We start from the raw sequence: 19,359 nt of genomic DNA on the forward strand, positions 1-19,359 counted from the left end.
TTTTATATAGCACACATTAGGCCTCAGCATACTACATGGTACCTGTTTTGTTTTTGTAAAAAGAAAAAAAAAACTTTTGTCACTAGCCAATAGATGGCAGCACAAGGCTGCACAGACACAGGTACTGTGTCTTCATAAGTCAGTGTGCCAAAAGACATCATCCTGTGTACACTGTGCAACTGGTACTATTTCACCATTTGTATTACCATGTTGCATTTCATAATAAATTATTATTAAGTTGAATTCATAATAAATTAAAGTTCATCTCAACGTACCAAACCATGACCTTTGTGTACCGTTACACCCCTAATAACCCATCATATGCTCCATGCGCTAAAAAAATTCTGGATAGTTTACGCAATTACAATAGAAGAAGTACATAAACAAATAAGAGGATACAGGTAAGAAAAAAAAGCTAATTTTATTTGCATATTTATATTTATAAAAGAAAAATGGTCACAGCTGGTATATGACACTACTGTAAATGTAAAGTTAAGGGCAGACAAGGTTATCATGCTAATTAAACTTAGACAATGCATTTTTGTGCCTTTGTATTGACTTTGTGCCTGCTCTAACAGCTGCTTCTAAAAGTCAACCATGTTGAAATAAATCTGCTTGGACATGGCTTATTTTAATGACCAATCTCAGGCTTGAATATTCCTACAGTACACAACATAGCAAGTGCATTTCGCAGTGTTTGCTCTCCAGTTATGTCAGTTGTTTGTGAAAGCCAACAAAATATTAATTCCATATGAAGCATGCTGAGGCCTGTACACACACTTTGGTTGAGAAGTGTGTCAGGCTTTATTCAAGCCACCTCTAGCCTTTCCCTCACCAAAATTAGCCTATAGTATCCCACTGTGAACATGAAACAACTAATTAGTAATGTTAAAAAGATCATATATAAAGTTAAATTTTTAGGCTAGTGTTATATAGCGCCAAGTGACTCATGTCTACCTCTGACAAATGCCCAGAATGACAAAATAGCATGCTTCTGCTTTGGATTGGCTTGTTACTAATTGTCTAGTCTAGTCTACCTCCTTGATGTTTAAACTCTCACCTTTGACCTTTTTTGCAACTTTTCCTATCTGTCTTCTTCTCCCTGTCCCTTCCTGTTGGATAGTCTCCCTCCAAATGGTACTGGAAGCTTGTGCCTGTAAGTTATATGGCACCTCCTTTTTGTCTCCTGCCTTATACTTGATGAGAGAGAGTGAGTGTGTGTGTGTGTGTGTGTGTGTCTGGTTGGCAAGGCAGGGTGTGTTTGTCAAATCTATAATTTTGTAGTCATGGTCCATGTTGCCATAACACATCACTTATTCAACCACAAGTATTTACCTCCTGTCTTTCTGTCTGCTCTCTCTTGTTTTTGTCCCTGTCTTTGTCTGTTTCCCTGATTCTGTTCTCTTTCTCTACCTCACTTTCGTCCTGCATGTGCCTGTGATCATTTCATTTCACTCTGTCTGTCAGCCTGACTTTATAAATGCCTTGGCTTATTGCATGTTGGAGCCAGTGGAGTTTGCTCGTGTGGTACAGTATTCTTCTATTTACTCTTCCGTTGGTTTATTTATTTACTCACTCATGCCTTGCAGTTGTTTTTGGAATATATGCAGCATGTCACTGTGGAGCAGGTTTGCTATTTCCATTCTGATAAATATGTTGTTAGTAGTACCTATGCAGAGAAAGGAAGCAACAAACAAGTAGCAATAAATTCGGGATCTAAACAGGTTAAACAAACATGAATCAGGCAGTTAAAGGAATTAAAGGAAATGTTGGGCTCGAGTTAGTGTTGCACTGTAATTTATAAAATGGAAGTCTTTGGCTTGTTGCAATCATTTTTGAGGGTATGCATCTGCATACTTTCACTGCAAAACAAGATAAATCCATTCTGCCAAAAGATACAAAAAATTGTGGAGAGCGCAATGTACTACAGGAGTGTGGTTGTGTAGCTTTATGTAGCTTTTAGTTTTTTAAATCATATATAATGAATTAGGCAATATTATTTGAATAAGCATTATCCTAAGAATACTGCATTTAAATTAGAACAGACTGTAACAGTGCTTTTTGGGTTTTTCAAAAACTGGTTAAAACAGTAACTATTGTAAAATTAAATGTCCATTTTATTCTTAGACAGGTAGTAACAGGGGCATATATATACTTAATATTTAATGTGCTGTAGGGTGTGTAAGGTGAGAGTGTGTGTGCATGTACCCTGATCCATTGTACTATGTTTGTCGCCACATGCTTAGGTACGTTACCGTAGAGACCACGTGTCCAGCCGTATTCTCCCTCATCTGCCAGTAGTAGAGGATCTGATGAAAGACCTGTGTGATGGTGCTGCTTTGCTGGCCGTCATCCATTACTACTGCCCTGAATACATGAGGCTAGAAGGTATTGCGCGCGCACACACAAACACACACACGCACACACACACACAAACACATACACACACACACACACACACATACACACACACACACACACACACACACACACACATTTACTCACTCACTCACTCACACAAACACACACATACATGCACACACACACACACATACACACACATTTTCATTGGGCAGGTCGATATTCATAAGAGCATAACTTTATTAATTGAATATAAGGTGCAAATAGAACTGTTTTGATTGTAGCTCCTCCTTGACTGAAACTTTTCACAGAGCACTGTGACTTATGCTGCAGTGGCCCTTTATTAAATGATGACTAAGACCTATCTGTTTCTTTATTATTTGGGGGCTAATCTCTCTCCTCGAACCCTTTTTGCTCCTCACAAAGGAGCCAAAAAAAAAACACCTTCCCAACAGTGTTTGACTGATGGTACTAAGTAACCTTAGTTAGTTACCTGGTAACCCAGAGTAAGATCTATCCAACTACGAAAGCTTCAAGGCACTTATGTAAGTCGCTCTTATAAGAGCATCTGCAAAATGTAAATGTCACCTTCGGGTACTCTAGTTTTCTCCCTCAGTCTGTTATTTTCAAATTGCCAAATGTGTGTATGCTTGTGTGCCCTGTGATAGATTGGCAGGGATTGGCATTTCCTCCCGTCCAGGAAAAAGGGCTGAAAAAATGAGCTTAAGGGTTAAAGATAAAGGGTTAGAGTCAGCTGTATGAACATCTAGATGCAGTTCTTTTCACCACTATAGGTGGCAGAAGTGAAAAGAGTCTAGATGTATGTCTTTTATGATCCCTCCAAGCATGGGAAGAACATGCAAACTCCACACATACAGACTCGAAGCGGGACTCGAATCCTCAATCGTGGAGGTGCTAATGCCAGTACCACAATGATAACCTCTACGCTCCTGTGCTGCAACAATAATAACTCTTTAAATGTAAATAGGCCAGTGTGTCTGCCACCCTAATATTGTGTAACAGCTAAAATAGCAAGCAAATCAATAAAACATTAATGTTAATAAATCATAAATAACTGTTGGCCAGACTAAAGAAGTAATTAATTTTAATTGTTTTCTTTGCATCCTCAGACATCTGCTTAAAGGAAGTTTTGTCACTTTCTGACAGTGTGTATAATATTCAGCTTCTAAATGAGTTTTCCAATGAGTATCTAAACCACTGTTTGTATCTACGAACTGAAGACTTGCTATATGCTCCAGCAGTGTTAAAGGTAGGAGCACACACATCCATATATATGGTATATATGGTACTGTATATATGGTGTTGCTTATTATAGAAACCTACTGCAAAAACTGCAAAATGAATTTATATTTTCACATTTAAGATTCATCTCATATTAATTGATTTTACATTTCTCATTTTTTGTATGTAATTTCATTATTTTTACCTCTACTAACATTGCTTTTTGAACACAATTTTAAAAAGTATAAATTTCCTTCCGATCGTCCTCTCCTATATTTTTTCTACAATTTGTAACATTTACTTTTCTCAACTTACATTTTTAATTTTTCCATATTCTTACATTTTAATTTATTGGATTAACCTCGAAGTCACTGCCTGTAACATTTTCTAATTGTAACACTTGTATCAGTTACATTTACCTCACATTCTTCTATTCTTTTCAATCACCCTCATTAATTTCTTTCACAATTCCTTACTCGTACCTCAGATTTCTTACTTGTACCTCACCTTTTTTACTTTTATCTAACATTTTTCACATTTAACTCACGATTGGTAATTACTATTTACATTTTCTATTTCTTTTTTATTATTTTTTTTATTTTATTTTTACACATTTACTAATTTTACTTAATATGTACAAATTTAATTTCACATTTACTGCTTCCACCTCACATTGCATATTTTTACCTCACACTACTGTATGTAGGGATACCTCACAGTCTTCGTAACTTTACTTCACTACTTTTACATTGCATTCTCCAGTTTCTCCTGTTTAGCAAATTTTTGCTCATTTTACCGTACCTACTTTAACCTCAAATTCTCTACTTTTAGCTTAATACACTATATCACGTTTACTACTTTAAACCTTCACATTCACAACTTTTACCTCATATTCCCCACTTTTACCACATTTTCACTAGATTGTTTTCACATTTACTACTTTAGCACTCACATTCTTTTACCCATACTTGTACCTCATATTCACAGTTAAAATTACAGTTACTTTTACCCCACACACACTACTTTGTCATGCACATTCGTAGTTTCAGTTTTCACATTTACAAGCTTAAGCTTTCACTACTTTTCCTCACAATTCTCTACGTATACCCCACATAACCTACAGTACTTGTACTTCACACTGATTATTTCTACCTCACGTTCGCTACTTTTACCTCACAATTCTCTATTCATACTTTTACTCCAACTTTTGCCATGCATTTGTGTACTTGCACCTCACACTCTACTATCTACCTCATGTTTGATACTTTTATCTCATATTCACTCATTTACTTTTTAAACACTCTACTGTTACTTACTTTCACTAATTTCGCCTCTCATGTTCGAACTTTTACCTAATTATTTACTTTATCAGTCATATCTCACATTTTCTACTTTAGCATTTTGACATCATTTTGTCTCATATATTTTTACTAACCTAAACAACATAAGAACATTCAGACTGTATGAGTCCTATACTACAGTACACTATTATGGTTAAAATGGCCCTAAATGTATGAAGTCACAATTTTAGCAAATGATAGTTATTATCGTTTTTTTTTTCAAGATGCACAAATAAAACATGTTTAATTTTGTTCTCTGCAGGACAATGTGATGGTCTACATAGCAGAGCTGTTTTGGTGGTTTGAGGTGATGAAGCCAGATTTTGTAAAGTCCAAAGATTTACAAGACAACAAAGAAGGTAAAGCAAACCTGTAATAAGTTCTTGTGTAAATTACACTTTGTCTTTATGTGTTCCAAATCGTGCTATAAAAATGTATTTTCAATATAAAATGTCAGAATGCTTTTTTTGCAGACAATATTTTTTGTTGCCTATTATAACAATCACACACATCTATAACGATGTTATGTCTCTTGATAGCACGATTGTTATTAGATAATTTATTTTACTTTTATTTACGTAACACACACAAAATTGGGTTGGCATGAATTTGTTGTTTTTGGCCAAAAAAATATACATACTTTTAAACATTTCCCTGGTTTACTTTCATGCATTTTTAGGATTAACTTTATAAGTCCAGTAATGTGATCACATGCAGACCTTTGGGCAAAAAGGAAATCAGCATGAAAAGCAAAAAAAAATATTGAAATAATTTAATATTTTTCCAGGAAAAGTGTTCAGAACTTAATTTTGGCAGGTCTACAAAACTGTTTGGCAGTTGGATTGACATCTGATTATTCTTTTGCAGTAAGAGCCTTGGCACAGCCGAAGAGCCCCCGCCCTCCCCACATGTCTGTTTCAAACTTCACAAAGCGTAACTTCTTAAGCTCCTCCCCCTCGGTTGACTCATTGGTGTCAAGCCCTGTTAATAACACCTGTATCAGGTATTATCACCCCTTGGAGAAATCTGCATCTGTGTAAGTGTGCTGTTTGTCTAGCTCATTATCACGCTTACCACAAACGTGAGGTGTCTCTGTCAGCTCAAATTCACACTGTCATTAAAAGATAAATGGGACAAACTAAATACTAAGAAATTCTAAAATTCATGTAAATGTTTCTTTGATTTTACCTTTTATTCAAGTTATTGCGGATGATACAATTCGTAATGAAACTGTTTGTGTTTTAAATTGCCAAAGAGAAGCAATTTCCCCACTTTGTGTCTTGTATATGTTGGCTGCTTTGTTCTGTACTCTGTGCCGTGTAATATCATTAACTGATTATTGAGTTGATAATTGAGCTTCCAGTTAATAAGGTAAACTCAAGGATGTGGGAAGCAGAGGTGCCCATGTAAAGCAGCTGTTAAATTGTTATAGTACTTATAACAATGGAAATTGTTACAAATTAGCCTAAAAAAAATACAGTTGAACCACAAATTAAAACTTGAACTGCGAGCATAATTCGTTCCGGAAGCGTGCTTGTATATCAAAACACTCATATGTCAACAGATTAATCTCCTGCACTCCTATGGCCCTTTAACTTTTTTTTACAACACAGAGGCCGTTGTTAAGTTGCAGAGTTAAAGAACAGTCACTACTTTAGGACACAAAATAAAAAAAAGGCTTTATGCGTGCACACACGTGGTTACAATGTTATAGTAAACAGTACACGCGCACATGAATGTTGACTGTACGAGTGATGCACACGCACTGAGAATGAGAATGGGAGACAATTACCGTCAATCCCACAGCACGAGATAGTGAAATTATTATTTTGAGTGGAAGCTTATGTACATGTCTGTCTGTCTTTTTGTATTCCAGAATTCTATGTCTAACTTATTAATACAAAGAAATACAATTTTGTATCTTATGCCTTGTTTATACTATGTTATACAAGCAAAGACATGTCTATTAAGGAAAGTTTAGAGCAGTGAGGAAATCATAGATGGAGCTATGGCAGAAACAGCAAACCGTGAAAGTCAAGAGAAGACAACTACAAATTCGTACATAATAATCTAAGTTGTGTTCTTTTATACAGGATAGATATGTTGATATGGCAGCACTAACAGCCTTTCTGTTGCTCAGTAGTCTCTACTTCCATGCAGTTTGGAATACAACAAATTTGGTGTGATGTCATTTACGTTCAAAATTTTAAGTTGTCTGTAAAATTCAAGAACCAACAGTGTAAATGCCTTCAATGCTTCCCTGGGTAATAACTTAGTTTCACAAAACAAGCCCTAAAGAAGTTTCTGATTTGTTCGTATGCCTGGGCTCTGTTGAAATTATTAAAATGTATTTATGCTTTGTATCTGGTACAATTTGTTTGCACTGCTTTCTATATATTATATACAAATGTCTATATACTGTATTTATATGTTCTGTATAATAATACATATTATATTATAATATATAATAATCGCATGTTTTTTTAATACGTACAGTACCAAAGCAAGTGCCTCCTTCTCACTCCTTTCAATTAAACAAAGACAACAGAATCCCGTCCAGGTGGAGGACACAACGGGTAAGTATTAATTCAGTAATTTAAACAAATTAGGTAATCTTGTAAACACATGCAGTAGTCACATGCAGAATATGTCCTGTTAAAAAGTGTTATTCTATCTGAAATTAATGAAATGCATAATCATATTTTAAAATGAAGACAACTTAGTTCCTGTAATACCTTTGATTACATTCCAGGAACATAAACAGCCATTTCCTCACAATCCTCAATTTTTTCTTAGATATTATAACTTTCTATACTACAGCACAATTGAATTCTCAAATTAGATTGTTAGAAAGTTAAATGTTTTTAATACAGCTTGGACAATAGTAGAAAAATAATAAGCTCACTCACAGGGATTGTGTGGAGTGTAGTGGATGCACCATATAATCTCATTATACTAATAGATAATATAATAGTAATTACTAAGAGGTAATAGTAAAACATCATTGGAATCATTGGAACATTGTATCTCAGACTGTGTGTGTATTTGTGTAGAGTTCAGAAACAGGTCTAGTTCTCTCTCGCGAATGGATGGACACAGTCATGGACCTCGGCTCCCCTGGATGGAGAGAAGACCAAGGTAAGCCCAGAAATTCAAGTCAAGAATATTAACTCAGTTTGCCGACTAATGTTTCAACTTAGTGGTTAACACTGTGGCCTCTCATGTTCTCCTCATGCTTGGGGGTGTCCTCTCGGTGCTCCAGTTTCCTCTCACAGTCCAAAGACAAATTGTTTGTCTAAATTGGCATTTAGTCAAATTGTCCATAGTCAGTGAGTGTGTGTGCTTATGCCCTGTAAAGGACTAGCAGCCCCTCTAGGGTGTTCCTCCGCTTAGTGAAACCAAGTCCCCCAGGATAGGCTCTAGGCATCCTGGGAATTTGTACAGGATAAGTGGTACAGTGAATAAGTAAGTAAAAGTATTTCAACACAGAGTAGAGTCCAACATTTCTGTCAGACTGTCTCTCTTTCTCTTTGTTTCTGTAGACCAGTTTCTCAGTTGGAAATGGAGTGGGAACGTGTGGGCGGTGATAACATCAGCTTAGCGCGCTCCATCAGCAAAGACAGTTTAGCTTCCAATGTCATCTCTATAACTCCTCGTCACCATGTCAATGGCCAGCCTTCCCCAAACTCAGTGCACAACAATGACAGCGAGAAAAGTGAGGACGAAGAGCTTGAGGTCATTATAGGACCTAGGGGGGTGGTTGGGATCAGAGATCCCCAGCCAGAGAGCTTCTTCCTGGAGCCGCTGCAGCCGGCTGTTTTACGACCTAATAAGGAGAAAATTACGGCGGTCAGTAAACGAGAAGAAAGTGGGGAGGGCCAGATTCAAAGACGAAGAGAGGGACACTCACCTATTGACCGCACAATAATAAAGCAAAGTTTCACGACTGTTGACACTGTGGAACCAGAAAACATAAATTCTTTGCAATCTGGTGGTTTCTTCCTACATGGAAACAGTGAGATTTCACAACATGGAAAAAATGAGTGGGTGAATGAAGCCTCAGAGTCAGATATTGAGAATGAAGAAGAGGAAGATGATGTAGATGAGAAAGAGCTTGAAAGCATGCTTATGTATCAAGATGAAAAGTGCCCAGGTCACCGACAAGAAGAAGAGTCAACAAAGTTGTGCGAGGATGTGCGAGTTTGCGAGCATGGAGATAAAAATAGCACCAGTGGACGTTGTAGCCCATGTCCAAGCTCACTTTCGCAGGGTAGCAGCAACTCTAGTCGTATGACCAGCTTTGCAGAGCGAAGATTACACCGCACAGCTTTGCATGATGGTTACAGCAGTGTTAGCAGTTCACATGCTACCACTCCCGATGGTTCTGAGAGTGGCACCATGAGTCCTGATGCAAAAGGAGGCTTGGCCTCCGACCTTGTCCACCTGCGGTTGCAGCTAGAGGCTAAGCGACGTGCCATTGAGGCGCAAAAGAAGAAGATGGAGGTGCTGGCGGCACGGCAGAGGCTTCAGCTTGGCAAAGCAGCTTTCCTTAATGTTGTTAAGAAGGGACACAGCGATACACTGCCACATCCTGTCAAGCAGGAATTAGCGTCAATAAAAGAAAAGGAATTGACAAAGGATGACACATGTATGGAGGTGTTGAAGGCCAAGAGCAAGGGAACTGAGAAAAACTTGGATAAAGAGTCAAGAAAACTGTGGGAGGATTCAGTTTTACCTGCAGCTACTGAATTAAAGGGGGATACTCACATGGATGAAGGTGTGGATGAGGAAGAAGTAGGGGAAGATTTAGATCTGAGTGATTGCAGCCGCTCAATTGAGCTCTTGAACGATGCAATTGGTGTAATCCAGCAGCAGATGATGCAGCTGTCCGTCCAACAGGAACTGCTTATGAAACAAACCATGAAGTCTCCATCGCAGGAATACACGATGAAACCACAGTCTCCTGAGGTCAAGCCCCGATCATCTGTGCAGTTTTTAGATATGTCAACTGCAACACGACGACCTCCCAAGTTAAGTTCGTCTCGTAGCACTCGACCCAAACCTTCAGAGCTTAAGCTTAGCAAGGACAATAGCACTCGTGCAAGTTTAAAAGTTAGTGCCCGGTCACCTATGGCTGATTCTAGGACACCTCCAGATTGCAGGACACCCCGAGCAGAGATCGAGGAAGAGGATGTGGCCAAGGCAATTGGGCGCAATCCTGGAAGAGGCGTGGCACGAAATACCACATTCCGTCTTCAAGATTCTGGAAACCGAAAGGCAGAGAGTCCAGCTTTGCCCAAACTAGAATCGCCAGCAGTGGAAGAACAAGGCAGTTCTGCAAAAGAATCTATTGATGATCAGTTGGAAGAGAAAAAAGCCCAGCTGATCGAGGTTGCTCTGTCTGACCTGGCTGACGCCTCTGACTCTGGCGAGCCAAAAGCAGGACTGGGTTTTTTCTTCAAGGTAACAGTAATATGGTTTCTTCTACTTTTTTTTTTATTAATTTTTTTTATAAAATTGAAAAGCGAAATTTTTTTTTATTTGAACATGAGATATGGCAATAGCTGCATATTTTGTTTTAACAAAAAGAACTAGTTTGTTCAAGTCTCTTCAATTGTTGCTATGCTGATTTAACTTAAGTGCTCTTTGGGTGAAAAAAATTTATAACTCAATTAAAAAAAATATAACTTGTTTATTATTAGAACTTTTTTTTAATGGTTAACATAACTATGATAAATCACATACCTAACAAATATTTTTTCGTCTTACATGCAGCGCTGTAAAGCAATATTTGCCCCCTTCCTGAATTTTTTATGTTTTTGCGTATTTGTCACATTTAAATGATTGAGATTGGGCCAGCGACTTATTGGACTTATTGGCAGTTATCACAAAGGCTTGTTTGCAGTTATTGCTGCCAAGGGTGGCACAACCCGTTATAAGTTTTAAGGGACAATTTAATTTTTACATAGGGCCCCATCGATTTGAACAGCTTTTTTTCCTCTTAAAAAATAAAATCATCATTTAAAGTGACAAAAAATTCATTTTCTGTTTACTCTGGTTTGTGTAATCTTGTAAGTGTGACAAATACAGTATGCAAAATGAATCAGGAAGGGGCGAATATTTTTTATGGCCCTGTAGCTGCACGGCCTTGTGGTGCAAATTTTTTAATATTTTATGTGCCTTATGGCTATTCTTTCTTAAAAAACTGTTTAGTTTGAGTTTTTGCATTGATCTGCTACCACATGATTGGCCTCTCTAGATAGCTTAGTGAATATGCAGGTGTTCCTAATAATGAAGACAGTTAGTGTAAATATGTGTGTGTGTGTGTGTGTGTGTGTGTGTGTGTGCATGTAGGATGATCAGAAAGCAGCAGATGAGCTTGCTAAGAAGCGTGCTGCATTTTTGCTGAAGCAACAGAAGAAGGCTGAGGAGGCACGTCTTCGAAAGCAGCAGCTGGAGGCAGAATCCGAGCTCAAACGAGATGAGGCCAGGTACATTTGTGTTTATGCCTTCTGTATGTAAAGGAAATTAAATTTGTTTTTGGTAAATGCGAATGCAAAGAAGACACCTAATGTCTATGATGTGATCCTAAATAAGTAAATAAATATGTTGCACTTTTTTCAGAAAGTACTTCCTGTTTAAAAATTTTACTTGTTTTGCATTGTTTTGCCTGATTGTTTAAAAAAAAGGCTGAACATTTTCTTGGTAACTAGAAGACTTGGTGTAGTGACGTTAAAGTAACCTACCTATGATGCATGCACATGTGTGCAAATGCATGATTAAGTTTTGGCTTATTTATAGGCTTATTTAAAGGTTGTTCCTTCTGAAGCAAACTTACATACTAGTCAACTATAATGTATGTGTGGAATAGTCGAATCAAGTGCAAGATTCGGGGCAGACAAAAGAAGTGAATAAATGGCCTTCTTTGTACGACTATTGACTATTTTATTATTTTTCCTAATTGCAAAATACTACCTAATTGCATAAAGCTGCCCTGACAAATGGCACCTGGAATTATGTTCACACAGTAAGTGGAGTATTTAGCTTAGGTCATTTTCATAGTAGAGCCTTGGGATTGCTTCTAAGAACATTTTACCACAATGTCTGTTTTATTTTGATCAGCGAGAACACAATTCTTCAATGATCTGGAATCATGCCGATGTCCACGGGAAAATGTGATCTCAGAACGAAACCGTGTACTCGGGCAGGGATCGCACGCGGCCAGAAGTTCCTGATTCCCAACAATATAATTCTTCTCTAATGTTGTCAGACATGTTTGGACATTGGTGTGATTTCTGATAGGCCCTTCAGTGCTTGGATTGGACTGTGCCAGCTTCCATATCCATAAATCTCCACAGTGAATTGGGCTTCAGGGTTAGGAATATGTAGAACCGGCTGACATAAAAAAATTTTTTCCAGATTTTCACCTAAACCATGTTGACATCTTATTGGTTAGCTTCTTTAGCAAAGTGCTCAAGTTCTGCGTAAAACGGCAGAAGAAATTTCTAAATCTAGAAAGCACTGCACCATTCTCACCAAGATGGGCTGTGGTCACAGTGTTAACTACCTTTATTTTGGCGATACTGACTGGGTCTGAATAAACCTTTGAAAGAATACAGGAACACTCATCAGGCCAAAAGAAATTATTCAGTACTTTTACTGCCCTGACAGTTTGTCTTCCACTTATCCCCTGCTCTGATGCAGATTTTGCATCCAATTTAAAACAGCATTTGCTTCCTACAGAATTCATCCATCTGTTTATCTTGATAATCAATACAGCATTGCAGATCCTTTTCTTTCATTTTAACAAAAAAAAAAAAAGTCCATCCCATGGGTTAAGCCCCAGAGACAAAGCCTCTTTATTGTAGTCTTCAAAAGTTTTGTGTTCTGGTGGCAATGGAGAAAACAACCTACTGCTAGTTGCCTTGCTAAGGTCTTATCAATAAAATTATTCGCTCCTCCAAGGTCAAAGAAGGCCTCCAGATTCACTGACTGAGTATCTCCAAGTGCTTTCCTCCCGGGGAAGACTTCTTCCTTTCAGGCCTTATATGAGCCCAGTTTTTGACCATACAATACAAACACCAGTTCTCATGACTATGAATCCCCTTTTCCTTGGAAGAAACCCCAGATTAGGCTAATTTCATGGTGCTTTCAGTGCTAAGGCCTCCAGATTTACCGACTGAGTATCTCCAAGTGCTTTTCTCCCAGGAAAGACTCCTTCCTTTCTGGCCTTATATAAGCCCAGGTTTTGACCATACAATACAAACACCAGTTCTCACGTCTCCTTTTCCTCAGAAGAAAACCCAAATTAGGCAAATTACATGGGTTTCACCAGGAGACCCTTGGGTTCAGACTTCCTGGGACCATGCCTGTAGTTGGTAAACTGGAGACAACTGTCAGCAAAGCATTCTCTGCATCTATCATGCAGGCGATTGTCAATTCTGATTGACAAATCATATACTGTAGTACTTCCAATAATTTTATAGGATCATGAGTAGCTCAATCATCCTTTAATTCTTCTGAGAGCACACATGCTCCTAGGAGGGTTTGGGCATTTCAGACAGAGCTGGCAGCAAGAGTCTGGAACTATCTTGCATATTTGGTGACCGAATGGCTACGCTGACAGGTCTGGAGTAGGGATGACCTTATACCCACTCTGGTGAGTATACACTTTAATGCTGTAATGAATGAGCGGGGGCCTATTCCAGAGCTCATCCATTGATGAAAGAGATCATATATGCTTTTCCTGGAGCAGGCAGTCTCATCTCAGCTTTCAGAATGAGCAACTGTATTAGGGATTCAACTCAGTGGAGTCAACTTTCAAGTTAGTTTTTAATTCATTCCCATAGCAGAAGTGGATAGGGGCTTGTGGGACAGCAAAATAAACTTTTAAGCCAAGCTCAAAGGGACCAACATAACCGGGGTGAGTCGTCCATGAGGACAGGGCTGGAACTTGGAACAAGGACAACGATGGAACTTTGCATGAGGACAGTGCTGGATGTGAGCACAGGGACAGAGCTGGACCTTGACGCATATCAAAGCTTTTATGGCTAACAGGACAAAGCAGGACAAAGGTAACGGGAAGCATTACAGGAAGCTTTTCAGTGCTAATAGGGCTAACAGGAAGCATCTCTGTGCTTTCAGTGCTAAGAAGCATTATCTCTGTGCTTTCTGGGCTAACAGGAATTATTTTTGTGCTTTCAGGGTAACAAAAAGCATTTTTGCTATCTGGAAGCATCTGCGGGCAAACAGGCCTGACAGCAAGAATCTCAATGCTAACAGGACAGAGTTCAGATAAAACGACAATTCTTAGAGACTTTGTGTTGGAAGTTTGCTTGTTCCATTGTCCATCACCTCCCGCTCCACCACATGCTGTGCCAGCCATGAAAATAATACTGCAAATGTCCTGGATGGGGAGCACATTTCCAGAGCACCATGAGCTCATGTCTCTTATTTCCTACAGCTTGTCGTTGGATCAGAAGGTGACTGCCCATGAAGTCTAATCGCCTTGCCCATGTTGTAGTCATAACATTTAGAGGTAACCAACAGGAGTGGAATTCAAACAGGAGTGGAGACAAAAGTAAACTCACATGGCTTGGTAACATGAATTATAAAGTAACACATAGGGCCCCCATGCAAAACCTAGAGTTAAAATAAAACAACTAGAGACTAATTGAGACTAAATGAGGACACCTGTAAAACAGAAGCCTGTTATCCATTAAGCAGTGGCTACATCAACTTTGGTAGTCTCCTTGCACTAAACACAAAGCGTCCAAAAAACGGGTTATCCCTGGCACTTGAAAACTAGAGTATGTAGCTGTTGTTACTTCACTGGGGTTGGGCCTGTTATAAAACCTTGTGCAGACAGCCACGGTACTGCCTGAGAATGCACACTCAGTGTTACGGTAGTATGTTGTAACAAGCATGGCATTAAGCACTATAGGCAAAGAACAAACACAATTCGTTTGTATTTTAAAAGATTTCATTTACTCACTTGTGCCAAATGAATGAAGCTGCATTATAAACCACCATTATGAGGAAAAGTAGTAGTTTAGTCAGAGGTCATGCTTTAATACTCCACGCTATGAATATGTACAGTGGTGTGAAAAACTATTTACCCCCTTCCTGATTTCTTATTCTTTTGCATGTTTGTCACACAAAATGTTTCTGATCATCAAACACATTTAACTATTAGTCAAACATAACACAAGTAAACACAAAATGCATTTTTTAAATGATGGTTTTTATTATTTAGGGAGAAAAAAATCCAAACCTACATGGCCCTGTGTGAAAAAGTAATTGCCCCCTGAACCTAATAACTGGTTGGGCCACCCTTAGCAGCAATAACTGCAATCAAGTGTTTGCGATAACTTGCAACGAGTCTTTTACAGCGCTCTGGAGGAATTTTGGCCCACTCATCTTTGCAGAATTGTTGTAATTCAGCTTTATTTGAGGGTTTTCTAGCATGAACCGCCTTTTTAAGGTCATGCCACAACATCTCAATAGGATTCAGGTCAGGACTTTGACTAGGCCACTCCAAAGTCTTAATTTTGTTTTTCTTCAGCCATTCAGAGGTGGATTTGCTGGTGTGTTTTGGGTCATTGTCCTGCTGCAGCACCCAAGATCGCTTCAGCTTGAGTTGACGAACAGATGGCCGGACATTCTCCTTCAGGATTTTTTGGTAGACAGTAGAATTCATGGTTCCATCTATCACAGCAAGCCTTCCAGGTCCTGAAGCAGCAAAAAAAACCCAGACAATCACACTACCACCACCATATTTTACTGTTGGTATGATGTTCTTTTTCTGAAATGCTGTGTTACTTTTACGCCAGATGTAACGGGACACGCACCTTCCAATCATTGAGTTGTTTTTTAGCAAAATTGAGACGAGCCTTAATGTTCTTTTTGCTTAAAAGTGGTTTGCGCCTTGGAAATCTGCCATGCAGGCCGTTTTTGCCGAGTCTCTTTCTTTTGGTGGAGTCGTGACCTTAATTGAGGCAAGTGAGGCCTGCAGTTCTTTGGATGTTGTCCTGGGGTCTTTTGTGGCCTCTCGGATGAGTTGTCTCTGCGCTCTTGGGGTAATTTTGGTCGGCCGGCCACTCCTGGTAAGGTTCACCACTGTTCCATGTTTTTGCCATTTGTGGATAATGGCTCTTACTGAGGTTTGTTGAAGTCCCAAAGCTTTAGAAATGGCTTTATAACCTTTACCAGACTGATGGATCTCAATTACGTTTGTTCTCATTTGTTCCTGAATTTCTTTGGATCTTGGCATGATGTCTAGCTTTTGAGGTGCTTTTGGTCTACTTCTCTGTGTCAGGTAGCTCCTATTTAAGTGATTTCTTGATTGAAACAGGTGTGGCAGTAATCAGGCCTGGGGGTGACTACAGAAATTGAACTCAGGTGTGATAAACCACAGTTAAGTTATTTTTTAACAAGGGAGGCAATCACTTTTTCACACAGGGCCATGTACGTTTGGATTTTTTTTCTCCCTAAATAATAAAAACCATCATTTAAAAACTGCATTTTGTGTTCAATTATGTTATCTTTGACTAATAGTTAACAGTTTTTGATTAGCAGAAACATTTAAGTTTGACAAACATGCAAAAGAATAAGAAATCAGGAAGGGGGCAAATAGTTTTTCACACCACTGTAGTACAGGCTTTAAGTTCAATAAAGTCTTACCTTTTAGATTTTTCCCAAAAAATTCAAGGATGTCTGGCTGCCTTTTCCTTTTTATTAGCTAGCATTGGCTAGCAACATAGCTATACTCACTGTGCTGTTGAAAACTACAGGCAATTTTTAAGGTTGAAAATTTTTCTAGATGTTCTTTGATGCATGAGCTGGCATAAATCTATCAAAACACCTTACTTTTGAATACAACAAATTACACCATTTTATTTGTTTTTATTGGTTCTATTGCATGATGTATGCTTTAAAGATGATTGGATCTTCAACCGATTACAAATATGTTCATGAATTTAAAACAAATTATGAAAATATTCTTCTGGAGAAAACTTGGAGGCGAAGCATCATTCCTGTGCGTAGAGCAGCACTAAACCGATGCCTAATTCTTGGCAGGCAAACTATCACGGACTTCCTTACAGTACCACCAAACTGCCTACCAGACACCAAACCCTTATTTAGATTGAGTACTGTATGTATCAAGTGTTTGTATGTGTGTATGTTATGTCAGGCGTAAAGCAGAGGAGGAGCGCATGCGTAAGGAGGACGAAAAGGCACGCAGGGAGCTCATCAAGCAGGAATATCTGCGCAGAAAGCAACAAGAACTAATGGAGGAACAGGGAATGGCCAAACCCCGTCCCCACCGCAGAAGGCCCCGCCCCAAATCACTCCATCGCGGCCAATCCGGCACCTCCACCCGTATGACAGTTTGGCCTATTCGCTGCATATAATACACAAAATGTAAGATGCATGTCTTTCTCTCTCTCACTCTCTATCGCTCTGTCTTTCTAGCTGTAAGTTTATGTGCTGCTCCATCTGGCTCCTCTCTTTCATTGGCATCTGCTGTTACTGAAGCAGACAGCGTTACCTCTGGAGGAGGCTCACAGAGGTTGGTGAATCTGCATGTGTTCGTGTTTGGATGCAAATCATTTCTGTGTACTGTAAAAAAAGGAAAGAAACAGAATGAAGGACATTCTTTTTTAAGGTTTGAACAACATACTTGTACCTGATGTGTGTGTTTGTGTGTGTGTGTGTGAGACAGAGGTGGAGCTGAATCAGTGGAGTCGTTTCCTATGTTAAGCCGTAATGCTAGCAGGAACATGGAGAGAGATTGGGAGAACGGTTCGACAGCTTCCTCCATCACCTCTGCAGCAGAGTACAGTGGTAGATTAAACACACACACACACACACAAACACACACACACACACAATTCCCATTTCTAAAATATTCCTGATTTTGTTCGCAACAATTATCAACCAAGATATAAAAACATGACATGCACACATTCTGATTAACATGCATGCTATGTGTTTGTTTTAGGTCTAAGGCTGTTTAAGGAGCCCAGTGCTAAGTCCAATAAGCTGATCATCCAAAATGCTATTGCCCATTGCTGTCTGGCTGGCAAGGTCAACGAAGCCCAGAAGAATGCTGTGTTAGAGGTGATTAAAGTTACACACACACAAAAGTAAATCCTTGTAAAATTGATTCAAATTTCAGAATGCCACAGCCATTCAGGGCTGTACGTCAAAGACAGCAAAACAAGTTGTGGGTAGAAAGTATGGCTCTCTTACTCCTGAATCAATCACATGGACATTAGGGAACTGTGGGCATCTGTGCGCGCGTTTATGTGAAACGGGATGGATAGAACTACTGAGTGCATTACACCATCCTGTGATGCTGCAGCTGCAATTTTAAAAATGCAGTTGTGTCTCTGAGGAAGCACATGATGACTACATTAAAAATATTTGGGAAATTGTATTTTGTTTACATCTGAAATTGTTTTTGTTTTTTTTCATCTGTAGCACATAACAGTAGTCTATGGGCAATTTAAATTCATTCAAACATAATCATTAACAATGAAAGTCATATTTGTCACACTTAAATGATTCAGATCATCAAACTAATTTTAATATAAATCAAACAAATTTCAAGATAACCCGAGTTAATACAAAATGCAGTTTTTTTAAATCATTTTTTTAATGATACTTTCATTTATTAAGGGAAAAAAGCTGTCCAAACATACCTGGCCCCATGTGAAAAAGTAATTTCTTCCTAAATCTAATATCTGGCTGTGCCACCCATGGCTGCAACAATTGCAGTCAAGTATTTGTGATAATTGGCAATAAGTCCTTCACATTGCTGTGGAGGAATTTTGAACCACTCTTCTATGCAGAATTGTTATAATTCAGCCAGATTGGAGGGTTTTTAAGCAAAACCGGACTGTTTAAATTAAACTCAACCGGATTTATCTTGATTTGTCTAGGCCACTCCACAGTCTTTATTTTACATTTTTGAGCCATTCTTGGGTGGAATTGCTGGTGTGTTTCGGGTCATTGTCCTGCTGCATAACTTAAGTTTGCTTGAGCTTAAAGTCATGAACTTATGGCCGGGCATTCTTCTTCAGAATTTGTGAATTTCCAGAACTTCTTCATGGATCCATCAATTATGGCAAGTCATCTAAGTTCTGAAGCTGCAAAACAGTCACATACCAATGCACTACCACCACCATGTTTGACTGTTGATATGATGTTCTTTATGAAACGCTGTTTAATTTTGTCTCATCAGTCCACAGAATATATGCCTAAAAGTCTTGGGGATAATCAAGATATTTTTTGGCAAATGTGAAACATATCTTTGTGTTCTTTTGGTCAGCAGTGGCCTTGGAACTTTCCCATGGATGCCATTTTGCCCATTATCTTTTTAATGGTTAAATCATGAATGCTGACCTTAACT

At 38.7% G+C, this 19,359-nt stretch overlaps 1 protein-coding gene across 2 annotated transcripts in view; it reads left to right on the forward strand.

The window, feature by feature from the left end:
- camsap1a (calmodulin regulated spectrin-associated protein 1a) overlaps positions 1-19,359 on the forward strand; it is a 36,824-nt gene that overhangs the window by 15,534 nt on the left and 1,931 nt on the right. The window contains exons 6-18 of one of the 2 annotated variants that reach the window (XM_053479190.1): positions 1,124-1,156; positions 2,247-2,388; positions 3,492-3,631; positions 5,206-5,302; positions 5,811-5,979; positions 7,440-7,519; positions 7,997-8,081; positions 8,486-10,406; positions 11,298-11,434; positions 17,137-17,324; positions 17,418-17,514; positions 17,668-17,789; positions 17,947-18,065. In XM_053479190.1, the coding sequence (XP_053335165.1) occupies positions 1,124-1,156; positions 2,247-2,388; positions 3,492-3,631; positions 5,206-5,302; positions 5,811-5,979; positions 7,440-7,519; positions 7,997-8,081; positions 8,486-10,406; positions 11,298-11,434; positions 17,137-17,324; positions 17,418-17,514; positions 17,668-17,789; positions 17,947-18,065 (3,330 nt within the window). The remainder of the gene's footprint in view (positions 1-1,123; positions 1,157-2,246; positions 2,389-3,491; positions 3,632-5,205; positions 5,303-5,810; positions 5,980-7,439; positions 7,520-7,996; positions 8,082-8,485; positions 10,407-11,297; positions 11,435-17,136; positions 17,325-17,417; positions 17,515-17,667; positions 17,790-17,946; positions 18,066-19,359) is intronic. The other variant, XM_053479191.1, reaches the window with a different exon arrangement.

Source organism: Clarias gariepinus, chromosome 19, assembly GCF_024256425.1.
Source record: "Clarias gariepinus isolate MV-2021 ecotype Netherlands chromosome 19, CGAR_prim_01v2, whole genome shotgun sequence".
In the NCBI taxonomy this organism is placed as follows: domain Eukaryota; kingdom Metazoa; phylum Chordata; class Actinopteri; order Siluriformes; family Clariidae; genus Clarias; species Clarias gariepinus.